The sequence below is a fragment of the Neovison vison genome, chromosome 14 (assembly GCF_020171115.1).
Source record: "Neovison vison isolate M4711 chromosome 14, ASM_NN_V1, whole genome shotgun sequence".
NCBI lineage: Eukaryota > Metazoa > Chordata > Mammalia > Carnivora > Mustelidae > Neogale > Neogale vison.
In genome coordinates this window covers 35,304,677-35,326,605 of record NC_058104.1, presented here as the reverse complement: position 1 = coordinate 35,326,605, position 21,929 = coordinate 35,304,677, and the positions used below count along the sequence as shown (strand labels likewise).

At 49.2% G+C, this 21,929-nt stretch overlaps 1 protein-coding gene across 4 annotated transcripts in view; it reads left to right on the top strand.

Annotated features, from left to right (window-relative positions):
• The window catches only part of EEF2K (eukaryotic elongation factor 2 kinase), a 68,461-nt gene that overhangs the window by 8,770 nt on the left and 37,762 nt on the right, over positions 1-21,929 (top strand). For 3 of the 4 annotated variants that reach the window (XM_044234044.1, XM_044234043.1, XM_044234041.1), the window contains exon 2: positions 13,365-13,686. In XM_044234044.1, coding sequence (XP_044089979.1) covers positions 13,441-13,686 — 246 coding nt within the window. In that variant the 5' untranslated portion in view covers positions 13,365-13,440. Of the gene's footprint in view, positions 1-7,536; positions 7,737-13,364; positions 13,687-21,929 lie in introns of those variants that run through there. The other variant, XM_044234042.1, reaches the window with a different exon arrangement.

Below are 21,929 nucleotides of genomic sequence, written 5' to 3'. Positions count from 1 at the left end.
GAGGCTGATGGGCACAAACAGGAAGGCTTCAAACAAAGGAAGCTGCGAGTCACTAACGCAGATAATAAAAGGAGATGACAGTCTCTGGGTCCCCAAAGTCCCAGGGTTGGGGATACCCAGAGAAGCATTTCAAATGGCTAGAAAGGCAGAAGGTGGACAGTGTTCAGTTCTTCAGCTGTGACATTTTCTAGACCTAGGACTCCACGGGGTGGGGGGTGCTCAGCTGCAGAGAATGTCTAGACCATTGGTTCTTTAACTTCATGGCACATGAGAACCACCTGATGAGCCTTTTTAAACACAGATTGCTGGGCCCACCTCCAGAGTTCAATTCAGAGTAAGGCCGGTGAATTTGCACATCTAACAAGCTCGCAGGTGAGGCCCCTGCTGATAGTGGTCCCATGACCGGTTTAGCAAGTGACGGCTAATTGGATTCCGCCTACATTGGCTTCACACCCAATTCCCCCACTTTCTAGCCACATGATTTGGGGCAAGTCACTTAGCTTCAGTTTTCTTGTCTGTAGGATGAAGCTAATAGTGCCTCCCTCCTGGCATTCAGGGGAGGCTTCCTGGTGGAGGTGGCATCTAACGTGAGGCCTGAAGGATGAGAAGAGTGGGGTGGGTAGGGAGGGCAGGCCAGGCTTTGTGTCCTCCAGGGAGCTGAGAGGCATAAGTGCTTTGTAAGTGGCACTGAAACGCTGTGGATCGGCTCTGTGCTGTGTGTCTAAGGGCAGGATTGCAGTGGAGGGAGAGTTGACCATGTGGAAACTGGACTGCCTGGTATAGATAGCCTCAGTTACTTATGCCTACACTCCATTGGCCCCCGTGCAGTCACATGGCCCCACCTAGGTGCACAGGATCCTGGGAAATGTAGTCCATGGCAGGGCAGGGAAACATAAACACAGCTGTCTGTGTTACAGTAGCTTTTTCTGGCCCTTGGCCACCTTTCCTACCTCTTGTCCACTTTGCTCGCTCTGCTTCACTTTGTTGGATGACTGCATTTTACCGATGAGACTGGGGTTCTGTAATTTGCCCAGTGTCACTCGGCTAATAGTGGCAGAGGCAGGACTTAAAGCCAGATCTGTCTGCCCCAAAAGTCTGTTGGGCCAGATCCTAGTCCTAAAGTCTTTTTGAGGGCCTCCCCATGATCCAGACTTTCCCGCTCAGGATCTCAGCTGTGGCTCAGGCTGACCCCTCAGATGCCTTGTCATTTTAACTGGTAGTCCCTCCCCTCCACGGGTGCCCATGATATCCGTAGAAACTGCCAACTTTTCTCTCGTTATTCATGCAACATGCGTTGATGGAGAGCCCGCTGTGTGCCAGGCCTTGTGCTCTTGGCTGGGAGCTGGAGAGGAGTAAGACACGGCCCCTTTGGTTGCAGACGCCCACACGGTCTGGCCGCGGAGAGGCTGTCTAAACACAGAGTTCCCCTGAAAAGTGAGACGGGCTGTATCCCTGGTCTGACCTGCCAGGAGTACAGAGTGTCCTGGGTACCTACGTGGGAAGGGTGCCCAGCAGATGACTAAAAATGAAAATTCAGGCTCCCTTGTGCGTTTTGTGAGTGGAAGCTGTGATTTAAGTATTTTGTGCTTTGCATTTTTCTGATTTTTTAAAAACAGTAAAAACTTTCTTTACTCCGTGACAGTTTTGTAGGCGCAAAGCACAGCACAGTGGAGTGTGACGACGTTTTTATGGGACTTTGGCAGAGCAAATATTGACTTACCTCCTTGGGTGGGGCTGGGGGTTGCTCTTCTCATAGGGAAGCAAGCTGATTCCCTCAATTCAAAAGAAATACCAGAAACGGTATGCATGGAGACTTGCTTTTAAAGAGGTCGGGAGGGAGAGTGGATCTGGGAAGGCGGTGCTCCAGAATCATGCTGAACCAGGGTCCCTTGGCACTATTAGCATGCTGAGCTGAATGATGGATTCCGTGTTGTGGGGCCTTTTCTGTGCACGCTAGGATGGTTAACAGCAACCCTGCTCTCCACTCACTAGACGAGACGCCAGGTGACAACCCAAAATGTCTCCAGACATTTGCCAGGTGTCCCCGGAAGGGCCGGCAACATTGTTCTAGACTGCTGTAGACTAGACTACCTTTGTTTCCTAGTGCTACTAAATAAATCCCCACAAACTTGGTGCCTGGCAACAACACAAATTTCTTATCTTAGAGTTCTGGAGATCAGAAGTTCAAAAGTCAAGATATCAGCAGAGCTGAGTTCCTTCTGGAAACTCTAGAGGAAACCAGTCTCTCTGCCATTTCCAGCTTCTAGGGGCTGTCCGCCTTCCTTGGCTTGTTGCTTCTCGCTCTGTCTCCAAGGCCCGCCGTGGGGTATCTTCCCATCTTTCTCTGGGACCCCTGCCTCCATTATCCCATTTCATTGGCTCTGACCCTCCTGCCCCCTTTTTATAAGGGCCTTTGTGCTTCTGTAGGGCTCACTGGATTTTCCAGGAGACTCTCCCCATCTCAAGATCTTTAACTTAATCACACCTGCAAAGTCACTTTTGTCATGGAGGGGAGCGTAATTCACAGGTTCTGGGGATTAGGATGAGGACAGCTTTTGGAAGCCACTGTTCTGCCCACGATGTAGACTCTTTGGGCTCTGAGTGGACGGAGGTGACTTAGGGAGTGGGACACGGGGGGGGGGGGTGGTCCGGCCATAGTAGCAGCTGGTGTTTTGAGTGTTAGCGCTTTGTCAGGCACTACATGCCCGATCTCACTGTCTCCTTAGACATCTCCCGGGCTGGGTCGTGTTAGATGTCCTCTCTTTCACAGGCGAGGATGCCACCCTGGGGAGACTTTCTGAAGGGAGTAGAAATTTGAGCTGGATTTTGAAGGGACGCAAGGCAGGAGAGGCATTTCAGAAAGAAGGCCTCCTGCAGGGTGCAGGGCTGGGAGGTGAGTTTGCTGATGGATGGTGATTGGTTCTTGGGCCAGGCCGTGGAGGGAAGATGCAGGGAAGGGGCGGTTGGGCATGGACATCTGTAAATCAGTCCTTTTATTCTGACATCCCAACCTAAACTCTATTATTTCTGCAATAGTTTAAGTAAATGTTTCTTTTTAAAAAAATGTATTTGGGGAGTACCAGCATGGCTCCGTTGGTTAAGCAACTGCCTTTGGCTCAGGTCGTGATCCCGGGGTCCTGGGATCGAGCCCTACAATGGGCTCCCTGCTCAGCTTAGACCCTGCCTCTCTCCCTCTCCCCCTGCTTGTGCTGTCTGTCCCTCTCTCTCAAATAAATAAATGCAATCTTAAAGAAAAATGATTGAGAGAGGGTGCAAATGCATGTGGGGGGAGGGGCAGAGGGAGAAAATGCCCAGGTAGACTCCCTGCTAATGGGGAGCCTGGGGCTGGGGGGGTCAGGGCTAGATCCCACAACCCCTGAGATCATGACCTGAGCCAATACCAGGAGTCAGATGTCCAACTGACTGAGCCACCCAGGCAGTCCTTAGTAAATGTTTCTTCATGGGCACCTTACCACAGGCCAGGGGTACGGACATTTATAAGACCCTGACACGGGCTCGACTTAGTAACCTCTGAGGCTGCCCATTTGTTAGTATCCCCACCCCCAGTAAATAAATAAAACCCAGCCTGGAGAGGTACTGTTCAGTGCTGTGGAGCCCTGCTCAGTGCCAGCCACTGTGGGGGACACAGAGTCCAGAATGACACGGCTTCCCCTTAGAATGGGGCCTTGGGGGGTGCTTGGGTGTCTCAGTCGGTTAAGCGACTGCCTTCAGCTTGGGTCATGATCTCGGGGTCCTGGGATCGAGCCCCACCTCGGGCTCGCTGCTCATTGGGAAGTCTGCTTCTCTCTCTAACCCTCCCCCTCTCATACTCTCTCTCTTTCTCTCAAGTAAATAAATAAAATCTTAAAAACCAAAACCAAAACCAAAACAGGGCCTTGGCTCCTAATGAGGCCAGCGATTCACAGTGGGCCCTGTGGCTGCAGAGCGCAGGCCCTTAGCCACTAGATGGGGCTTTGATTTTTGTTCATTTTTTCCCACCAGTTTTATTGGGGTATATAACTGACAAATAAAAATTGTACGTATTTAAGGTATACCATGTGATTATTTGATATACATATGCATTGTGACATGATTACCACGGTCAGCCTCATTAACATACCTGTCACCTCTCCGGGTTACCGCTTCTTGTGTGTGTGTGAGTACAATTAAGGTCTGTTCTGGGGGGGTGGGGGGCGCCTGGGTGGCTCATTAGTTAAGCTTCTGACTCTTGATTTTGGCTCCGCTCGTGATCTCAGGCACGCGAGATCGGGCCCCGCATGCGGCACTGGGCACGGAGCCTGCTTGAGGTTCTCTCCCTTCCTCTCCCTCTGCCCCTCCTCTCTCTCTCTCTCTCTCTCAAATAAATAAATAAAATCTTCTAAAGGAAAAAAGGATGTATTCCCGGGGCGTCTGACTGGCTCCGTTGGAACAGCACGGGACTCTCTATCTTGGGGTCTTGAGTTTGAGTCCCATATTGGGTGTAGAGATATTTAAAAAGATCTCTTCTCTTCGTGAGTTTCAGGTATACAGTAGAGTGTTAATAACTATAGTCCAGGGGCGCCTGGGTGGCTCAGCGGGTTAAAGCCTCTGCCTTCGGCTCAGGTCATGATCCCAGGGTCTTGGGATCGAGCCCAGCATCGGGCTCTCTGCTCAGCGGGGAGCCTGCCTCCTCCTCTCTTCTCTGCCTGCCTCTCTGCCTACTTGTGATCTCTGTCAAATAAATAAATCTTAAAAGGGTGCCTGGGTGGCTCAGTGGGTTAAGCCGCTGCCTTCGGCTCAGGTCATGATCTCAGGGTCCTGGGATCGAGTCCCGCATCGGGCTCTCTGCTCAGCAGGGAGCCTGCTTCCTCCTCTCTCTCTCTCTGCCTGCCTCTCCCATCTACTTGTGATTTCTCTCTGTCAAATAAATAAATAAAATCTTTAAAATAAATAAATAAATAAATAAATCTTAAAAAAAAAATAGTGATAGTCCATTCCATCCCCAGGACTTGCTCATCTAGCACAACTGAAACTTTGTACCCTTTGACCAACATCTTCCTGTTTCCTCTACCTTCCAGCCCCTGGCTGCCACCATTCTGCTGTCTGTTTTTAGGACTTCGGGGTTTTTTCCGTTCCACGTATAAGCGAGATCATGAAATGTTTGTCTCTCTCTGTCTGGCTTATTTCACCGAACATAATGTCCTCCAGGTTCATTGATGTTTTTTGCCCATAACAGAATTGCCTGTTTTGTGCAAAAGACAGAATGAATGACATTCCTTTGTGTATATACACCAGATTTCTGTTATGCATTCATCCAGCTCTTAGGTTGTTTCTGTACCTCGACTATTGTAAATATCGCCGTGGTGAGCAGGGGAGTGCAGATCTCTCTTCAAGACAGGCTTTTCTTTCTGGTTTGAAGGAGACGGAGGACTCAGGCTAGGGTCCAAGATAATGTTTCGAACAAGCCCCGTGCAGCCCAGGGCAGCCTGCCCCTGCTCCCTTCTCCTCCCCCAAGGTGCCCCATCACAAACGGGCTGTTGCTTCTCTGCCCAGCAGCTCCCATCATTGCTGGAGGAGAGAGTCCATGCAGAGTACTTGAGGGAAACTGTCCATAGATGTTATCTCTCTGTCTTATTGCAGCAAGAATTACTCATCTTTGAGGTCAGTAGGAGCAAAAGTACGTTCTGCTTTCTGATCAGTCATCTACAAAAGCCACATCTCTCCTCCTCTCTCATGGTTGAACTCACACTACACTGTGGGAAACCATAGCTCCTTCTGCTTGCTTGATGCAGTAAGACAGCGTTCTTGGCATGGGATCCGAGGCACCCAGGAGAAGCCCCGCCAGTCTGGGGGTGGTGGAGTACGGAGGGAAGTGGGAAGGTCAAGGGAGGCTCAAGTCTCATTTATCATGCCAGGAAATCAACAGATGAGCACCCAGATCGATAAAATAAGAAATAACAGAGAAACTGTGTTGTTTAGGGATGTGGTGATCTCTGCCTGGGGTAACACCTAGACAACCCCAACCACAGAACCTGGGAGTCGGGGAGAGGCACGTCCCCGAGCAGAGGCAGGCGTGTGACACAAGATGGCCTGCAAGTCACCCCTTTCACCGCAGTGCAGCTGAGGACGCGGTGGGTTCTGCTGGGCTGGGCGTATGGTGATGTGCACACGGGGCTGCCCGACAGGGACCGTGTCGGCTCGGGGGTGCTGCTCCGGGAAGTGGCAGACCGGGGGATGTAGTGCATTTCTCCGGCCAGCGAGGCAGCTCAGGGTGGGGTGCAGGGAGGCCCAGGGAGGCCCAGCGGTCAGCGCGGCTGGGCCCACAGGCCTCGACCTGGACATTGCAAACATCATTTTCTGTCCCAGCCCCTGCCAGAGGAACCTTTTGTAGTGAGACCCAGTAGGAAGCGTGGTTCCCTGGCCAGAGCCGGAAATAGCCTGTCCCCTGAGGACCCCTGAAGAAGCCTGGCTTGGCTGCTAACCAGGTATCCAGGTTACCAGCGTGGCTGGGACCCAAGGCTCAGCCCCCGTTATTTATGATGGTGGTAATAGTTCCGTGTCTTGGTGCTGGCTCTGTGTTAGCGCTGTCCGGCCAACGGGGTGGGTAAAACACAGCATCCCGACAGCAGGAAGCTGCGGCTGGAGAGGTCATGTCACACAGCTAGGAAGTGGCGGAGCTGGGGCTTGAACTCGGGTCTGACTCAGAAGTCCGCTCAGTTGCCTCTCTATACAAATATTTTCCCGAAGCGTGTCAGGGACTGGGAGGGAAAGATCGGGAGGTCTGAGTGAGGACAGAGCAAATGTTCTAGAGAACCCTGATGGCTTGGGAGCTGGGGTCCTGCTCCTGGGCTCCTCGCTAACAGGAACAGGTGCCTGTGGGCAGAGGGAAGCCCGGGTCCGATGGAGATTCCTGAGAGGCCAGGGCCCCGGCTGGTGTCGGAATAGGCATCACGGTCCTGATTTATATGGCCCTGTGAGGGCTCCTTGCCCTCTTAGCAGAATTTAACATCCTCCAGGGCTCTGGATTGAGGCCACAGTTTTCCCAGGCTGCTCCTGTCCAGGTACTGACTTGTCATTTAGAGATGTGATGGGACTTTTGTGGGAGAGATGGGGTTACTGGACCAGACTGAATTAGCAAGTAGTAGGGGAAAGAAGAAAATTGCAGTCGACCATAGAATTTTGGATAGCAGAGTCTGAAGATTGTGAGCCCCCATGATGTAAGATTATGCTGCCCCAGGCTCCCTCTGTCTCATGGCTCTGCCCATCCACCGCATATGGTTTCCTCTTCCTGGTTAAAAATAGCTGCTTGAGTTCCAGCCATCACACCTCCGTTCCAGCCAGCAGGAACGAGGAAGAGTCCAGAAGGGCACATCCCCTCCCTTTAAAAACTCTTCCCTAAAGTTGAAAACAGGCTTTCTGTTTATATCCCCTTGGCCAGAACTTGGTCATGTAGTCACGCCTAACTGCAAAGGAATCTGGGAAATGTAGATCTTATTGGGAGTGGCCATGTGCTTAGCCAAAACCCAGTGGTTGTTACTAAGAAGGAGAGAACAGCTGTTGGGGGACAGTTAGCAGGCACAGCCACAGCTGCCTCGAGAGCAAATTTATGATGACGGAAAAACCATCAAACAGCTCCTGCTCTGCTGGGTTCTAGAATCTGCATCACGTGCCTGCCGAGTCCAAGGCGCCGTGCCAGGCAGGGTCACAGCTGCTGGTCTGAAGCTCCTTTTGTTTCCCAGGGTCACGGAGAAAGTCAGGTCTGTGCTGGGACATGGCCAGGGGTTGGGGTCCTGCGAACCGGCTGTGAAGCCACTTCCTCTGCTCCCCTCGCATGGGGAGGAGGGGTATTTGGTGAGATGACTCTATCTAGTCAAGGTCATGAGCTTGGATTTGTACCTCAGTACAGGCTCCTCACCCCTGGGCTACACTGCTTGGAGATCTGCAGGCCGAAGCTGTGGTTCTGCCCCTTGCCTCCGCCTCGCCTCTCCTGGCAGCTCCAGGCACCGCACTGCCTTGGTCAGCAGAGGTTCTGGCCAAGGGCTGACCAGGGCAGAGTAAAGGGAAGGGGAAGAAGTGGGCCCAGGGCACTGTTTGGTAACAAGCCGGGCCGGGTGGCTGAGGCATTGGCTCCAGCCGGGACCGTGTCTCGCCCACAGGGTAGGGAACCAGCTTTGCAGTAGACGCCCAGAGCAGCGATTTTCAAGAAATCACTGCGGGTGGTGCATTAAGGAAAAAGAATGAAAAGAAAGGTTAAAGCAAAACAAAAATAAGTCGAATAGAAAATAGCAGAGTGCATGGTACACGGTAAGACGTTAAGTACGGTTTTCTGAGATTTTAATTTACATTTTGGGTGGAACGAGTTAGGATAGAAATGGATTTCTTCTTTCCCGCTATGGTAACTATTAAGAAAGAGCCAGAGCCTCCAGTCTGGAAGGCTGCCTGCGGGTGGAAAGAGCCGTTAGGAATAATAGAATCGGGGCGGTGGGTGGCTCAGATGGTTAAGCTCTGCCTTCGGCTCAGGTCATGATCTCAGGGTCCTGGGATCGAGTCCCGCCATGGGGCTCCCTGCTCAGCCGAGAAGCCTGCTTCTCCCTCTCCCTCTTCTGCTTCCCCTGCCTGTGCTCTCTCCCCCTCCTCAAGTAAATAAGCAAAATCCTTTTTAAAAAAGATTTTTTAAAAAGACTTTTTAAAAAGATTTTAAAAAGTGGCTCAGTGGGTTAAACCTCTGCCATCAGCTCAGGTCATGATCTCAGGGTCCTGGGATCAATCCCCGTAGGGGGCTCCCTGCTTGGTAGGGGGAGTCTGTTTCTCCCTCCCCCTCGGCTGCTTGTGCTCTCGCTCTCTTGTCAAATAAATAAAATTTAAAAAAAATATGAATCATGGCCTTGATCTAAAAAAGTTTTAAAAATGCTTTCACTTATTTGTTATTTTATGTTGCAAGTGGTCCAACTTTGTAAAAAGTGACAGCAGTATAGAAGTGCGCCCAGTTCTTAAAGGTTCCCTCCTCCCCCTCGGCGGCCTGCTTCCATGGCTACTGCCCATCCCAGTGCTGCTGGAGTTCCTTGGGGGGGGGGGAGTCCCTCAGGGAAGCTTTAATTCATCAACAGATGTCCTTTTTCTTTTAACACAAGTGGGATCCCTGTGATACACCGGCTGTTCTGCATCTTGCTTTAGAAATTTCACAGGTTTTCGGGGTGTTTAGCTAGCTCAGTAAGTAGAGCACGTGACTCTTGATTTCAGGGCTGTAAATTTGAGCCCCACGTTGGGAGTAGAGATTACTTAAAAATAAAAACAATTTTTTAAAGATTTTATTTATTTATTTGACACAGAGAGAGAGAGAGAGAGAGCGCGAGCGTGCGCGCATGCGTGCAGGTGCACAAACAGAGGGGAGGGAGAGGGAGAAGCAGGCTCCCCGCTGAGCCGAGAGCCTGACGTGGGGCTCGATCCCAGGACCCTAGGATCATGACCAGAGCCAAAAGCAGACACTTAAGGGACTGAGCCACCCAGTTACCCCTTAAAAATAAAAATCTTAAAAAAAAAAATCGACACTTTTTTGGATTACCTTTTTTTTTTAAACCTAAGCTTTATTGAAACGCGATTCACAAACCTTACAGTGAGTGCATCCATTTCAAGTGTACAGTTTGTGGGGCCTGGGTGGCTCAGTCAGTGAAGCGTCATGATCTCGGGGTCCTGGCATGGAGCCCCGCGTCCGCCTCTCTGCTCATGGGGGAGTCACCCCCCTCCTCTCCCTCTGTGATCTCTCTCACCCTTGCTGTCTCTCAAATAAATAAAATCTTTTTTTTTTTAATAAAATCTTTAAAAAAGTGTACAGTCCAATGGTTTTTCGTATATGGGCAGTCACACAACCCGCACACAGTTTAAGAACATTTTGTGCCAAATCCAAAGAAACCCATTAGAAGTTGTTCCCCTTTCCCTCCCTCAAGTCTCCCCTTCCCTGTCCTTAGGCAACGGCTCACTTGCCTTCCGTCTGTGCAGATCTGCCTTCTCTGGACATTTCACATAAACGGAGTCATTCAGTATGTGTTCTTTTGTGGTTAGATCTTTCCTTTTCCTTGAAGCTTTCAAGGTTCACCCAAGTGTTGGGTTCTTTACTCCTTTCTGAGGCTTCACAGCATTCCCTTGTGTGGATATATTTCATTTATTCATTCATTAGTCCCTGAACATTAAGGTGGTTTCCCTCGTTGGCTGTTACAAATAATACTTCCATGAACGGATGTATATAAGTTTTAATGTAGTGGTTTTCTGGGTGCCTGGGTGGCTCAGTGGGTTAAGCCTCTGCCTTCAGCTCAGGTCATGATCCCAGAGTCCTGGGATCGAGTCCCACATGGGGCTCTCTGCTCAGCAGGGAGCCTGCTTACCCCTCCCCTCTCTCTCTGCCTGCCTCTCTGCCTCCTCGTGATCTCTGTCTGTCAAATTAATAAATAAAATCTTAAAATAAAATAAAAGGAAAAAAAATGTAGTGGTTTTCCTTTCTCTGGGTGTGTACCCAGTGGAATTGCTAGCTCATATGGTAATTCTATGGTTAAATTTTTGAGGACTTGCCAGACTGTTTTCCAAAGTGGTTGCACCATTTTACATTCCTAGCAACAGTGGATGGGGGTTTTAGTTTTTCCATACCCTTGTCAACATTTACTATTTTCTGTTTTTTTTGTTTTGTTTTGTTTTTAATTATTATATCCATCGTAGTGGGTGTGACTTTGACTCGTTGTTCTCTAATGACTAATGACATTGAGCATCTTTTCATGTGCCTACTGGCCATGAGTATGTCTTCTTTAGAGAAAGATCTATTCAAGTCTATTCAAGCCCTTTGCCCATTTTTTATTTATTTGTCATCTTATTGTTGTCTACATTCTTTTTTTTTTTTTTTAATTTTACTTATTTATTTGACAGTGAAAGAGATCACAAGCAGGCAGAGAGGCAGGCAGAGAGAGTGGGAGAAGCAGGCTCTCTGGCGAGCAGAGAGCCCGATGCGGGGCTTGATCCCAGGACCCTGAGATCATGACCTGAGCTGAAGGCAGAGGCTTAACCCACTGAGCCTCTCAGGCGCCCCAAGTTGTCTACATTCTTTATAGAGTCCCTTACCAGCTTTATGATTTGCAAAACTTTGTTCCCATTCTGAGGGTGATCTCCCCACTGTCTCGTTGGCGTCCTTTGAAGCACGAGTGTTTAGTTCTGATGGTGCCTCATTTATCTGTTCCTTTGTTGCTTGTACTTTTCGTGTCATAGCTAAGAAAGCTTTACCTGTCCCATCTCACAAAGATTTTCTCCTGTATTGTTTTCAAAGAGTCAGATGATGTTTTAGCTTTTATATGTAAGTCTTTGATCCATTTTTAGTTATTTTTTTGACTAGTGTAAGGAATGCATTCAGTTTCATTCTTTGGCTATGTATATATTCACTCGCCACGGCATCATTGGTTGAAAAGAGTATTCTTTCCCCATTGAATTGTCTTGGCGCCGTTGTCATAATCAGTGGTTGTAAATATCAGGGTTCATTTCTGGGCTCTCAAATCTATTCCATTGATCTGTGTCTGTCCCAATACCGATACCAACAGTCTTGATGACTGCAGCTTCATAGCAAGATTTGAATTCAGGAAGTGTGACTCCTTCAACTTTGTTCCTCTTTTTTCAAGACTGTTTTGGCTATTTTCGGTCCCTTGCATTTCTGTATGAACTTCAGCACGCGCTTGTTAATTTCTTCAAAGAAGCCACTAGGAATTTGATAGCGATTGGTTTGAATCTATAGATCATTTTAGGCGAGTATAGCCATCTTAGCAATATTAAATCCTCTGGGGGCGCCTGGCTGGTTCAGTCATTAAGCCTCTGCCTTCTGCTCAGGTCATAATCCCAAGGTCCTGGGATCTAGCCAACCATCGGGCTCCCCGCTCAGCGGGAAGCCCTCTTCTCCCTCCCCAACTCCCCCTGCTTGTATTCCCTCTCTAGCTGTCGCTCTCTCTGTCAAATAAATAAATAAAGTCCTAAAAAAAAAATTTAAAAATCCTCTGATCTGATCTATGAATGCAGAATATCTTCCCTTTTTTTTTTTTTTTTTTTGAAGATTTTATTTATTTATTTGACAGAGATCACAAGTAGGCAGAGCTATCTGCTCAGCAGAGAGCCTGATTCAGGTCTCGATCCCAGGACCCTGGGATTATGACCTGAGCAGAAGGCAGAGGCTTGAACCCACTGAGCCACCCAGGTGCCCCCTTCCCTTTTTTTTTTTTTTAGATTTTTAATTTCTTTCAGTGTGTTTTTTCAGTGTACAAGTCATGTACTTCTTTTATTAAATTTATTCCCAAATATTTTATTTTTTTTCATGTTCTTTATAGCTGGACTTGTTTTCTTAATTTCTTCTTTGGGTTTTTCATTACTAGTGTACAGAAATACTATTGAATTTTGTATACTACAATCTTGCTGAACTAGTTCTTGACTCTTTTTGCATGTCTTTATGTATCTAGAGCTTCCCCTTTCTCTGTAATAGTCACATGACAGTGCATGGTATAGAAAGCCATACTTAATTTAACAAACCTCTACTGACAGACATTGTGGGCTGTTAAGCTTTTTTTTTTTTTTTCCTGTTATTGATCATGCTAAAGAGGACATTCTTTGGGTCACTCAACCGTTCTTGGGATGTGTATAGAGCCCCAATCTTTGCCACGCGCTCTTCGAGGCACTGGGGATACAGACAATAAGAGAGTAAAGGAGGTTTCAGCTTGGGAAAACCTCCCCGTAGCGAATAAAGCAGAGAGAGATGTGTTAGGGGGTAGTGCAGGTGCATTTGAGAGGAGTCCTTTGAATGGAGATTTCTCCAGATTTCTCTTGAGTCAGGATCCGACTGATGAAAGGGAACCCACTATTGGAAGATGGGGAAGATTGTTCCAGGCACAGGGGTTAGCAAGTACAAAGGCCCTGGGGTGGAAATGGGCTCCCCGTATTCACCAAATAGAGAGCAAGCCATTGGGCCTGGAGAGGTGCCAAGGCCGGAGGAGAAGTGGGCAGGGACCAGACTAAAGCTGGCCTTGTAGTCTTAAAAGCCACTGGAGAGAAGCTGCCGGAGGGTGTTAAGCCAGGGAACGATCTGATCTACTTTACCTTCTAAAAAAGATCACTCCCGTTGCTTAAGAAGCATTTATTTTCCCTGCCTTATTTCAGACACTGAGTTCTCCAAAGTGGAATTACTTGGTCGACGGGTTTGTACATCTAAAATGTTCTACATGCCGCCTGCCAAGTGTGCCTCCCCAAAAGATGCTGTACTTTTCCTTCCGAGGGTGCCAGTTCTCTTTGCCGCCGGGGGCACCCAGGGTGAGATGCACCGCGAGCTCTCACTCCCTGGGCCCCGGCACCCATTGTCTCGCTTCCCTTTGTAGGACCCACACCGCTGCGTTTGCCCTGCAACTCTGGCTCTGCTGCCCACCCCTTGGGTAACACGGGCCTCCCGGGATCATGGCAGACGAAGACCTCATTTTCCGCCTGGAAGGTGTTGACGGCGGCCAGACCCCCCGGGCTGGTCATCACGGTGACTCGGAGGCCGACAGCGACGATGAGGAAGGTTACTTCATCTGCCCCATCACCGATGACCCCAGGTCTCACCAGAATGGCAATTTCAAGGTTAATAACTACTCCAGCAACCTAACGAAGAGTGAACAGTACGGCTCCAGCGGGTCCCCCGCAAGCTCCTTCCATTTTAAGGTGAGTGGACCCCTACCCACCTGCCACAAGGGATCGGGGAGCTGTTTGGGGTCTTCCCTGTGTTTCCAAAGCCTGGGCACCACTCTGAATTCTGCGTCGGGGGCTATGTGTGTCACCCTGGGAGGAGTTCCTTGGCTTAAAACAAGTTGCATTACTTTTGAGCAGGTGTTTTTGAAATAGCTGCGAAGACCCACTACTGGGTTGTGAAAACCTTAACCAGCTTTTAAAAAAAAATGCAGCAGAGCAGAATAGACTAGGAAATACGGGAGACCATTGCAAATTGTAAAGATTATATTTTTCTTAAAAAGATTTTATTTATTTATTAGAGAATGAGAGAGAGAGAGAGCATGAGACGCAGGGGGGCAGAGGGAGAACCAGTCTCCCCACTGAGCACAGAGCCCAATTCGGGACTCGATCCCAGGACTCCAGGATCATGACCTGAGACAAAGGCAGTTGCCCAACTAACTGACCCACCCAGGTGTACCCATAAAGATCCTACTTTTTGGAACATAGGCAGAAACACGTTCACACACATGAATGTGGTAAACCAGTTGGTTGTTGACTGCCAGGCTCTAATCACATAAACGTTTGCATTTCACTCCTGATGGATGTGTATGTGGGTCCAGGGACATGATATAAAATATGGTTCTTCGTGTTGGTTGTAGTCGAAAGAGCCCCCGCCTTACTGTAACACTGTATGAAACTGGAATGAAAAGAAAAATCTTAATTAAAAAAGAAAAATCCAACATTGCTTAGAGTTGGGCATCCTTCTTTTTTTTTTTTTTTTTAAAGATTTTATTTATTTATTTGACAGAGAGAAATCACAAGTAGACAGAGAGGCAGGCAGAGAGAGAGAGAGGGAAGCAGGCTCCCTGCTGAGCAGAGAGCCCGATGCGGGACTCGATCCCAGGACCCTGGGATCATGACCTGAGCCGAAGGCAGCGGCTTAACCCACTGAGCCACCCAGGCGCCCCTGGGCATCCTTCTGTATTAAGGAGAAGGGTACTTGTTTTGTCAGGGATTTGTGTTCCTACTATGGTAAAACTGGGATAAAGGGAGGGGAAAGGATGATTATGGGGCTTCTGTATCATAACTGGTGATGAAAAGAATTTCATTTAGTTAGTTAGTCTCATCTCTGTCCCCAACGGGGGGCTCAAACGCATAACCCCATGATCAAGAGTCATGTGTTCTTCCAACTGAGCCAGCCAGGTGCCTTGAAAAAAACTTAAATGGAATAATGTTCTCCTTATTAATTCGAGGCCTGCCCACAGAAGGTGTCTGTTAGTACTAAAAGCAAAATGTACGGTACCGCTTTGGGATTGGGAATTGGAGTCACTCTTCTCTAACTTCAGAATTAATCTGTTTTTAGGAAATTAATAATTATAGTTCTTGGACAGTTGGTTATTTTCTTTTGTCAGGGCCAGAGTTCTAGATTAAGTCTCTGTGGGGCAGGCAGCTCTGGACACAGCCCTGTGGGTCCCCTCTGAAGTTGAAGGGGGCCACTGTGGGATTAGGTGGCGGCTTGTCTTGCTTTCCTGTCCTCAGCCAGCCCCTGAGCCGCACGCCCAGCCGCGTGGAGGGCCGCGTGGGAAGGGCCGGGGGACAGCCTGGCGTGCTTGAGTTCACTCTGCGTGAGACGCAGATTGCTGAGGCATCCGGTACCTGGTGTGAGGGAATCCGGGTGCCGGCTGGGGCTGGGGCTCAGGGCTTATGAAACAGAAGCCAGCTCACACCAGCTCAAGGGAAGGCTATTTATTTCTTGGGAGCCAAGGGAAGAAACAGGGTCTGGCCTCTCAGGGGATGGGTCTAGGAACTGGAAGATAGCAGAGCTGTCTCTGTCTCTCTCTCTCTCTCTCTTTTTTAAGGATTTTATTGTATTTATTTGACACACACAGACAGTGTGAGAGAGGGAACACAAGCAGGGGGAGAAGCAGAGGGAGAGGGAAAAGCAAGCTTCCCGCTGAGCAGGAAGCCCCAATGCGGGACTCGATCCCAGGTCCCTGAGATCATGACCTGAGCCGAAGGCAGAGGCTTAACCCATGGAGCCACCCAGGCGCCCCAAGAGGGCCTTACTTAAATTTTAAACCATGGTCCTAAGAGAACACTGTATTTACATTAAAACAGAGATGATGTTTCTTTTCTTTTTATATTTTATTCATTTATTTGACAGGGAGGGAGAGCGAGCACAAGCAGGGGAGCTGCAGGCAGAGGGCCAGGGAGAAGCAGGCTCTCTGCTGAACAAAGAGCCTGACGTGGGGCTCCATCCCCAGGAGCCCAGGAACATGACCCAAGCCAAGGGTAGACGCTTACCCAACTGAGCCACCCAGACATCCCAGAGATGATGTTTCTATGTGATTCGACTTGACAGTTTGGTGGGAAGATCCATGAAAAGCCGTAAGGACAGTATGGACATAATTTAGAATTTAAAAAATGGTAGCTATTTTTCTTTTTATATACTGCTAATTAAGAAGGCAAATTGAAATATAATACAGTCCCACATTTATTAAAAAGATACATACAGGGGTGCCTGGTTGGCTCAGTGGGTTAAAGCCTCTGCCTTCGGCTCGGGTCATGGTCCTGGGGTCCTGGGATTGAGCCCCACATCGGGCTCTCTGCTCAGTGGGGAGCCTGCTTCCTCCTCTCTCTGCCTGCCTCTCTGCCTGCTTGTGATCTCTGTCTGTCAAATAAATAAATAAAATCTTTAAAAAAAAAAAAAGATATATACACCTTCATATTTACATAGCCAAAACTTGTATGGAGGAATTTGTACACAGTAGTTAATAGTGATTCTCTTGGGGGGGAAAGGGTGCTGTTACGGAGGGGCTTTGTCTGTATTATATATATATCTAAACATACGAGACTTTTAAGCTACACCCATGTATTATTTGTGTGCAGAAAAAGACTTCAGAAGAAGAAAACTAAAGCAAAACAGCCAAGTCACCTCACCTCTCCCAAACAAAGAAATCAATAAATTGCCCCTCCTTAAAATTTCTCCAAGGCCTGGTTCAAAATCCTCACCAAGGATGGGCGCGGGCATGGTCCCCAGGGGCCCCTCGGGCTCTGCTCACCCCACACCTCTCCCTGTTCCTGGAACAGGTTTCCCTTTTCACGCCTCTGCCTGAAAGCTCTTTAAACGGTCTCAGTCTGGTCTGTTAAAGCGATTGTTCTGGCTCCCTCGGGATGTGGTTTTAAGACACCCTGCCCTGGCTATCTCTTGAGCATTCTCTGGGGCTCTGAGCAGACCTCTGCGTGCGTCTGTCGTCCCCCAGCTGAGTCAGCTGCTGCCTGCAGGGCTGGGGACCATCTGACTGCACTTGTCCTTCTTGCACTGGGTCGAGTGACCAGTTATGGACCAGTCGTGCCTCTTGGCTGTCCTCCGTCCTAGGTAACGGAAAGCCGGCTCTGGGGGGTTCCTGTTGCCCGAGGCAGCTTTGGAGGGGTGACAGCAGCTCCATTTTCCAAACCTCACTCGGCCTGGCCGTCCCCAGAGGGAACATGTTTTCTGTTTACCGTTGACATGGCAACCGGGGTGGTTCAACCAAAATGGCCTCCAGAGAGGCGTCACCCTGGCAAGGACGGGGCGTGTGGTGTGAACGGTCCAATTCTGTCACTGTCAAGGCCACGGCCTTCCGACTGGTTCCCCGGAGGTTGGTGGTGGAGTCGTTCAGGGGGCCGCCCTCTTGATAGAACATCAGGCAGCCAAGCAAGGATGTTTATAGAATTTGCTGTAACTTGGAAAAGTGCTTCTGCTCTGGAGTTAAACTCAGATAGAATATAGAGTATAGGGGCGCCTGGGTGGCTCAGTGAGTTAAAGCCTCTGTCTTCGGCTCAGGTCATGATCCCAGGGACCTGGAATCGAGCCCCGCATCGGGCTCTCTGCTCAGCGGGGAGCCTGCTTCCTCCTCTCTCTCTGCCTACTTGTGATCTCTGTCTGTCAAATAAATAAATAAAATCTTTTTTAAAAAAAAGAATATAGAGTATAGTTCCAGCTTTGTAAAACACACTCACACGTGCACGCTTGTACACACACACACACATGCGTGCACACGCACACACAACAAAAGCCTGGAAGGGAGTATATCAATGCTCCAAAATGGATAGGATCTGGAGAGATTGCATTCCCTTTCCACTGTTCTGTTGTTTCTCCACTGTCTAAAATGAGCACACATATATTTTAAATTTTTCAATAAAGTAGGAAATTTGGGACACCCAGGTGGCTCAGTCTGTTCAACATCTGCCTTCGGCTCAGGTCGTGATCTTAGGGTCCTGGGATCGAGCCCCATGCCGGGCTCCCTGCTCAGCGGGGAGCCTGCTTCTCCTGCCATCCCTCCCCCCGTTTGTGCTTTCTCTCACTCTCTCAAATAAATAAATAAAATCTTTAACAAAGAAATAAAGGGAGGATTTTATTTTTAAAAATTGTTTTCCCGGTCTGGGAGTATCTTGGGGGTCATTCCATATCCCACCTCTTTTACCGACCGACCTTCCTACTACATACCTTTATCTACCTATTTATTTATTTTTCACCTCTTTTATTTCCCTTTTTAAAATTTATTTGTGGGGGCAGAGGGAAAGGGAGAGAATCCCAAGCACATTCCCCACTGAGTGCAGAGCCTGACACAGGGCTTAATCTCTGGACCCTGAGGTTGTGATCTGAGCCAAAATCAAGAGTCCGATGCTTAACCAACTGAGCCGCCCAGGGGCCCCTCGCCTCTTTTATTTTTAGAGTGAATTGTATTCTGTCACATGATGGACATGGATTTCTGGAGCCAGCCCTCTTCTTGGGAGGATACTTCCATTGTACCCCCCCTTTTTTCCTTTGCAAACAGTGCTATAATAAATCTCCTTATGTGTATATCTAAGCAAACTTTAAAACACATGTACAGGGGCGCCTCAGTGGCTCAGTGGGTGAAAGCCTCTGCCTTAGGCTCAGGTCATGATCTCAGGGTCCTGGGATCCAGCCCCGCCTCGGGCTCTCTGCTCAGCGGGGAGCCTCCTTCCCCCTCTCTCTCTGCCTGCTTCTCTGCTTGCTTGTGATCTCTGTCTGTCAAATGAATAAATAAAATCTTAAAAAAAAATAAAAAATATGTACATTTCCTAATACATAAATAAATATATATCTAAGGTTAAAAAAAAAAATTCAAACTGTATCCAAGGTAGAGTGATAAGTGAGCCTCGCCCCGCCCCCCCCCCATCCCTGTTCCCTGGGGAATGTCCTTCCAGAGGCGTTCCCGGCCTGTATAAGCACGCACATGTATATGACCCTCCCCTTTTCTTTTTTATGGGAATGTTAGGTGTCTGCAAACCTGTTCTGCAATCTTGCGGCTGTCTTCCCTTACGGGCACCGATGAGCTGACATCAGCTAGCCCTTACGTAACAGCCGCCGTGGGAAGGGCAGTCACGGCTCGACACACTTTATTCATACTTGATCTGTACAGAAGTCTTGGGAGGAAGGGCGGAGGTGGCCAGCCTGAGGCTCTGGGATCTGAATCGCTCGATGGTCTTCGTGACCGCAGCATGTGGCAGCTAATTTTTTGTTGTTTCTTGAAGGCTGAATATCGTGTCCGGAAGCCCCACAATGAATTGAGCCAGTCCCTCATGGGTGGGTAGCAAGGTCGTTTCCAGTCTTTGGCGACCGCAAACGGCTCTTCCAAAAGCATCTCTGTCCGTATGGCCTTGTGCCTGTACACGGGTGCACCTGCCACGTTAAATCCCCAGACCCTCTAAGAGGTTGCACCGGCGTCTGCCGCTCACATGGTGTGAGCACACTGGCTCCCCACACCCCCGTCGGAAGACTTTGGTGATTCCAGTTCTGTTTTCAGGCCACCAAGGGTGGCTCCAACAGCTGGGTCAGAGGACAGCAGTTACACCAGAATGAGATGGAGATGACAGCATCCAGTGACTTACAGGGAAGAGAGATGTCCCTGCCCACCCCGAGCCCCAGGAAGCTCCACCCTGGCAGGACTGGGCTTCTGTCCCTGCCTGGTGACTGCAGGAAGCTCTGTGCATACCCAGAGGTGGTGAACATTTGGGGGCTCTGCCCAGTGCTTTGGGAATGCACAACCAGACAGAGAAGCTTAGGCATCTAGCAGTCTAGAAAGCTCTGGACCTCCAGCAAGAGGAGGGCCTGCTGGGCAGATGAAGGGAAAGAGGGGGACCCTGGCAGTGGGCAGGAGGTCACCTGGTGACCCGTGTCTGAAAAACCCGTGTCTGAAAAACAGGAGGGGGCTGTGGAGACACAAGCCCGACTGCTGGGACCCCCCTCTCCGGAGTCTGTGCAGGTGCTCAGATCCTCTGTGGAAATGTACTGGGGGTACGAGGGGCCCCTTCTTTAACTTTGTCAGATTTTTTTAGCAGCTTCATTGCAATAGAATTCATATAACATACAGTTTACCCGTTGGGGATGTCCAGTGCAGCAGCTTGAAATACATTTATACACTTCTGCATGCACAACCCCAGTATCGATTTTATTTTATTTATTTATTTTTAAAAGATTTTATTTATTTATTTGACAGAGAGAGATCACAAGCAGGCAGAGAGGCAGGCAGAGAGAGAGGAGGAAGCAGGCTCCCCGCGGAGCAGAGAGCCTGATGCGGGGCTCGATCCCAGGACACTGGGATCGTGACCTGAGCCAAAGGCAGAGGCTTTTAACCCACTGAGCCACCCAGGCGCCCCGCCAGTATCAATTTTAGCCCATCTTCTTAGCCCTAAAAAGAAACCGCACCCCCCTTAGCCATACCTGCCCAGGATCCCCAGTCCACCCAGCCTCTGGCCCCCACTAATCTACTTTCAGTCTCTATGGATTTGCCTGTGCTGGACATTTCATAGAAATTGGATTACATAACATGGGGTCTTTTGTGTCTGGCTTCCTTCACCTGGTGCAACATTTTTGAGGTTCCTCCGTGGAGAACCCTGTGTCCATGCTCATGTTTATTGATGAATACTATCCCGGCGCATGGAGATACCATTTTTTTTTAAAGTTTCTATTTATTTATTAGCGCAAGCAAGGGGAACAGCAGAGGCAGAGGGAGAAACAGTTTCCCCACTGAGCAGGGAGCCCAACCCAGGGGCCGATTCCGGGACCCTGGGATCATGACCTGAGCTGAACACGTTCAGCCCGCTGAGCTGCCCAGGTCCCCTGTTGATCCGCATTTGAGTCACATGGTCATACTCAGTTTGGTTCTCAAACTCCCCTTTTTGCAAAAGAGTGGGGAACTGGGGCTTGTCGGGCTTGGTCTGAGTTCTGGGTCTTCCGGCTCCTGGTCGCTGCAGGTCTATAGGCAAGTTTCCTCCTTGCTCTCCGAGCCTCAGGCACCTTCTCCGGTGGACTGGGGAGCTGTCCTGCCTGCTGGCCTGGGCTTCAGTGCAGTCGCTGTGATGCAGTCTGGGATTCTGTCTGGGGAGGGGCTTCTAGGAGGCACGAGTGTTAGGCCACCCCAGGGAATGTTACTGCTTTGCTGGGTTTTTTTTTTTGTTTTTTTTTTTTTTTTCATTTTTAAGATTTGATTTATTTATTTGAGAGAGGAGAACACGCACACAAATGGGCAGAGGGGCAGAGGGAGAAGGAGAAGCAGACTCCCCGCAGAGCAGGGAGGCCAACACAAGGCTCCCTCCCAGGACCCCAGGACTGTGACCTGAGCCGCAGGCCAACGCTTAACCAACTGAGCCACCCAGGCGCCCCAGCTTTGCTGGTTGTTATTTCCATCCTTCCCATCCTTTCTTCTCTAGCTCTGGCTCTGAATCCCACTGCGGGGACGCCAGCAGCAACGACTCCCTTTGACAAAGATTTCTTTACAACTTTTAGCTTTATTTCTTTGGCAGTCACTTGTGTGATTGCTTATAGAAGTACTCCCTGTTCCTGGCAGAAAGCGCGGAGAGTGTACGTATGATGCTCTGGAGGTCCGAGTGTGTATTTCGGTCTTTTCTGTATTTTACTATAAATAGAGACTTGACTAATAAGATTACAATAATAAGATCACGTATATATGCTCCTCAGTGACCAGTTTTTCTTGGCAAACGAGAGATAGTGCATATCTTTCCATATTAGTAAATGTGGATCTGGTTCCCCTTTTGTCTTAACGTCTCCCTGGCAGCCCATTGTATGGACGCGGCACCGTTGGGGTAAGCATTTCCTCTTGCGGGCCGCTTCCAGGTTTTTTGCTGCCATAGTCAGTACCGTGTTCCCTGGAGGTTGCATGAAGCCTCTGTAGGCGTGTGGTCCAGACTGGGGCAGCCACAAAGCCCTG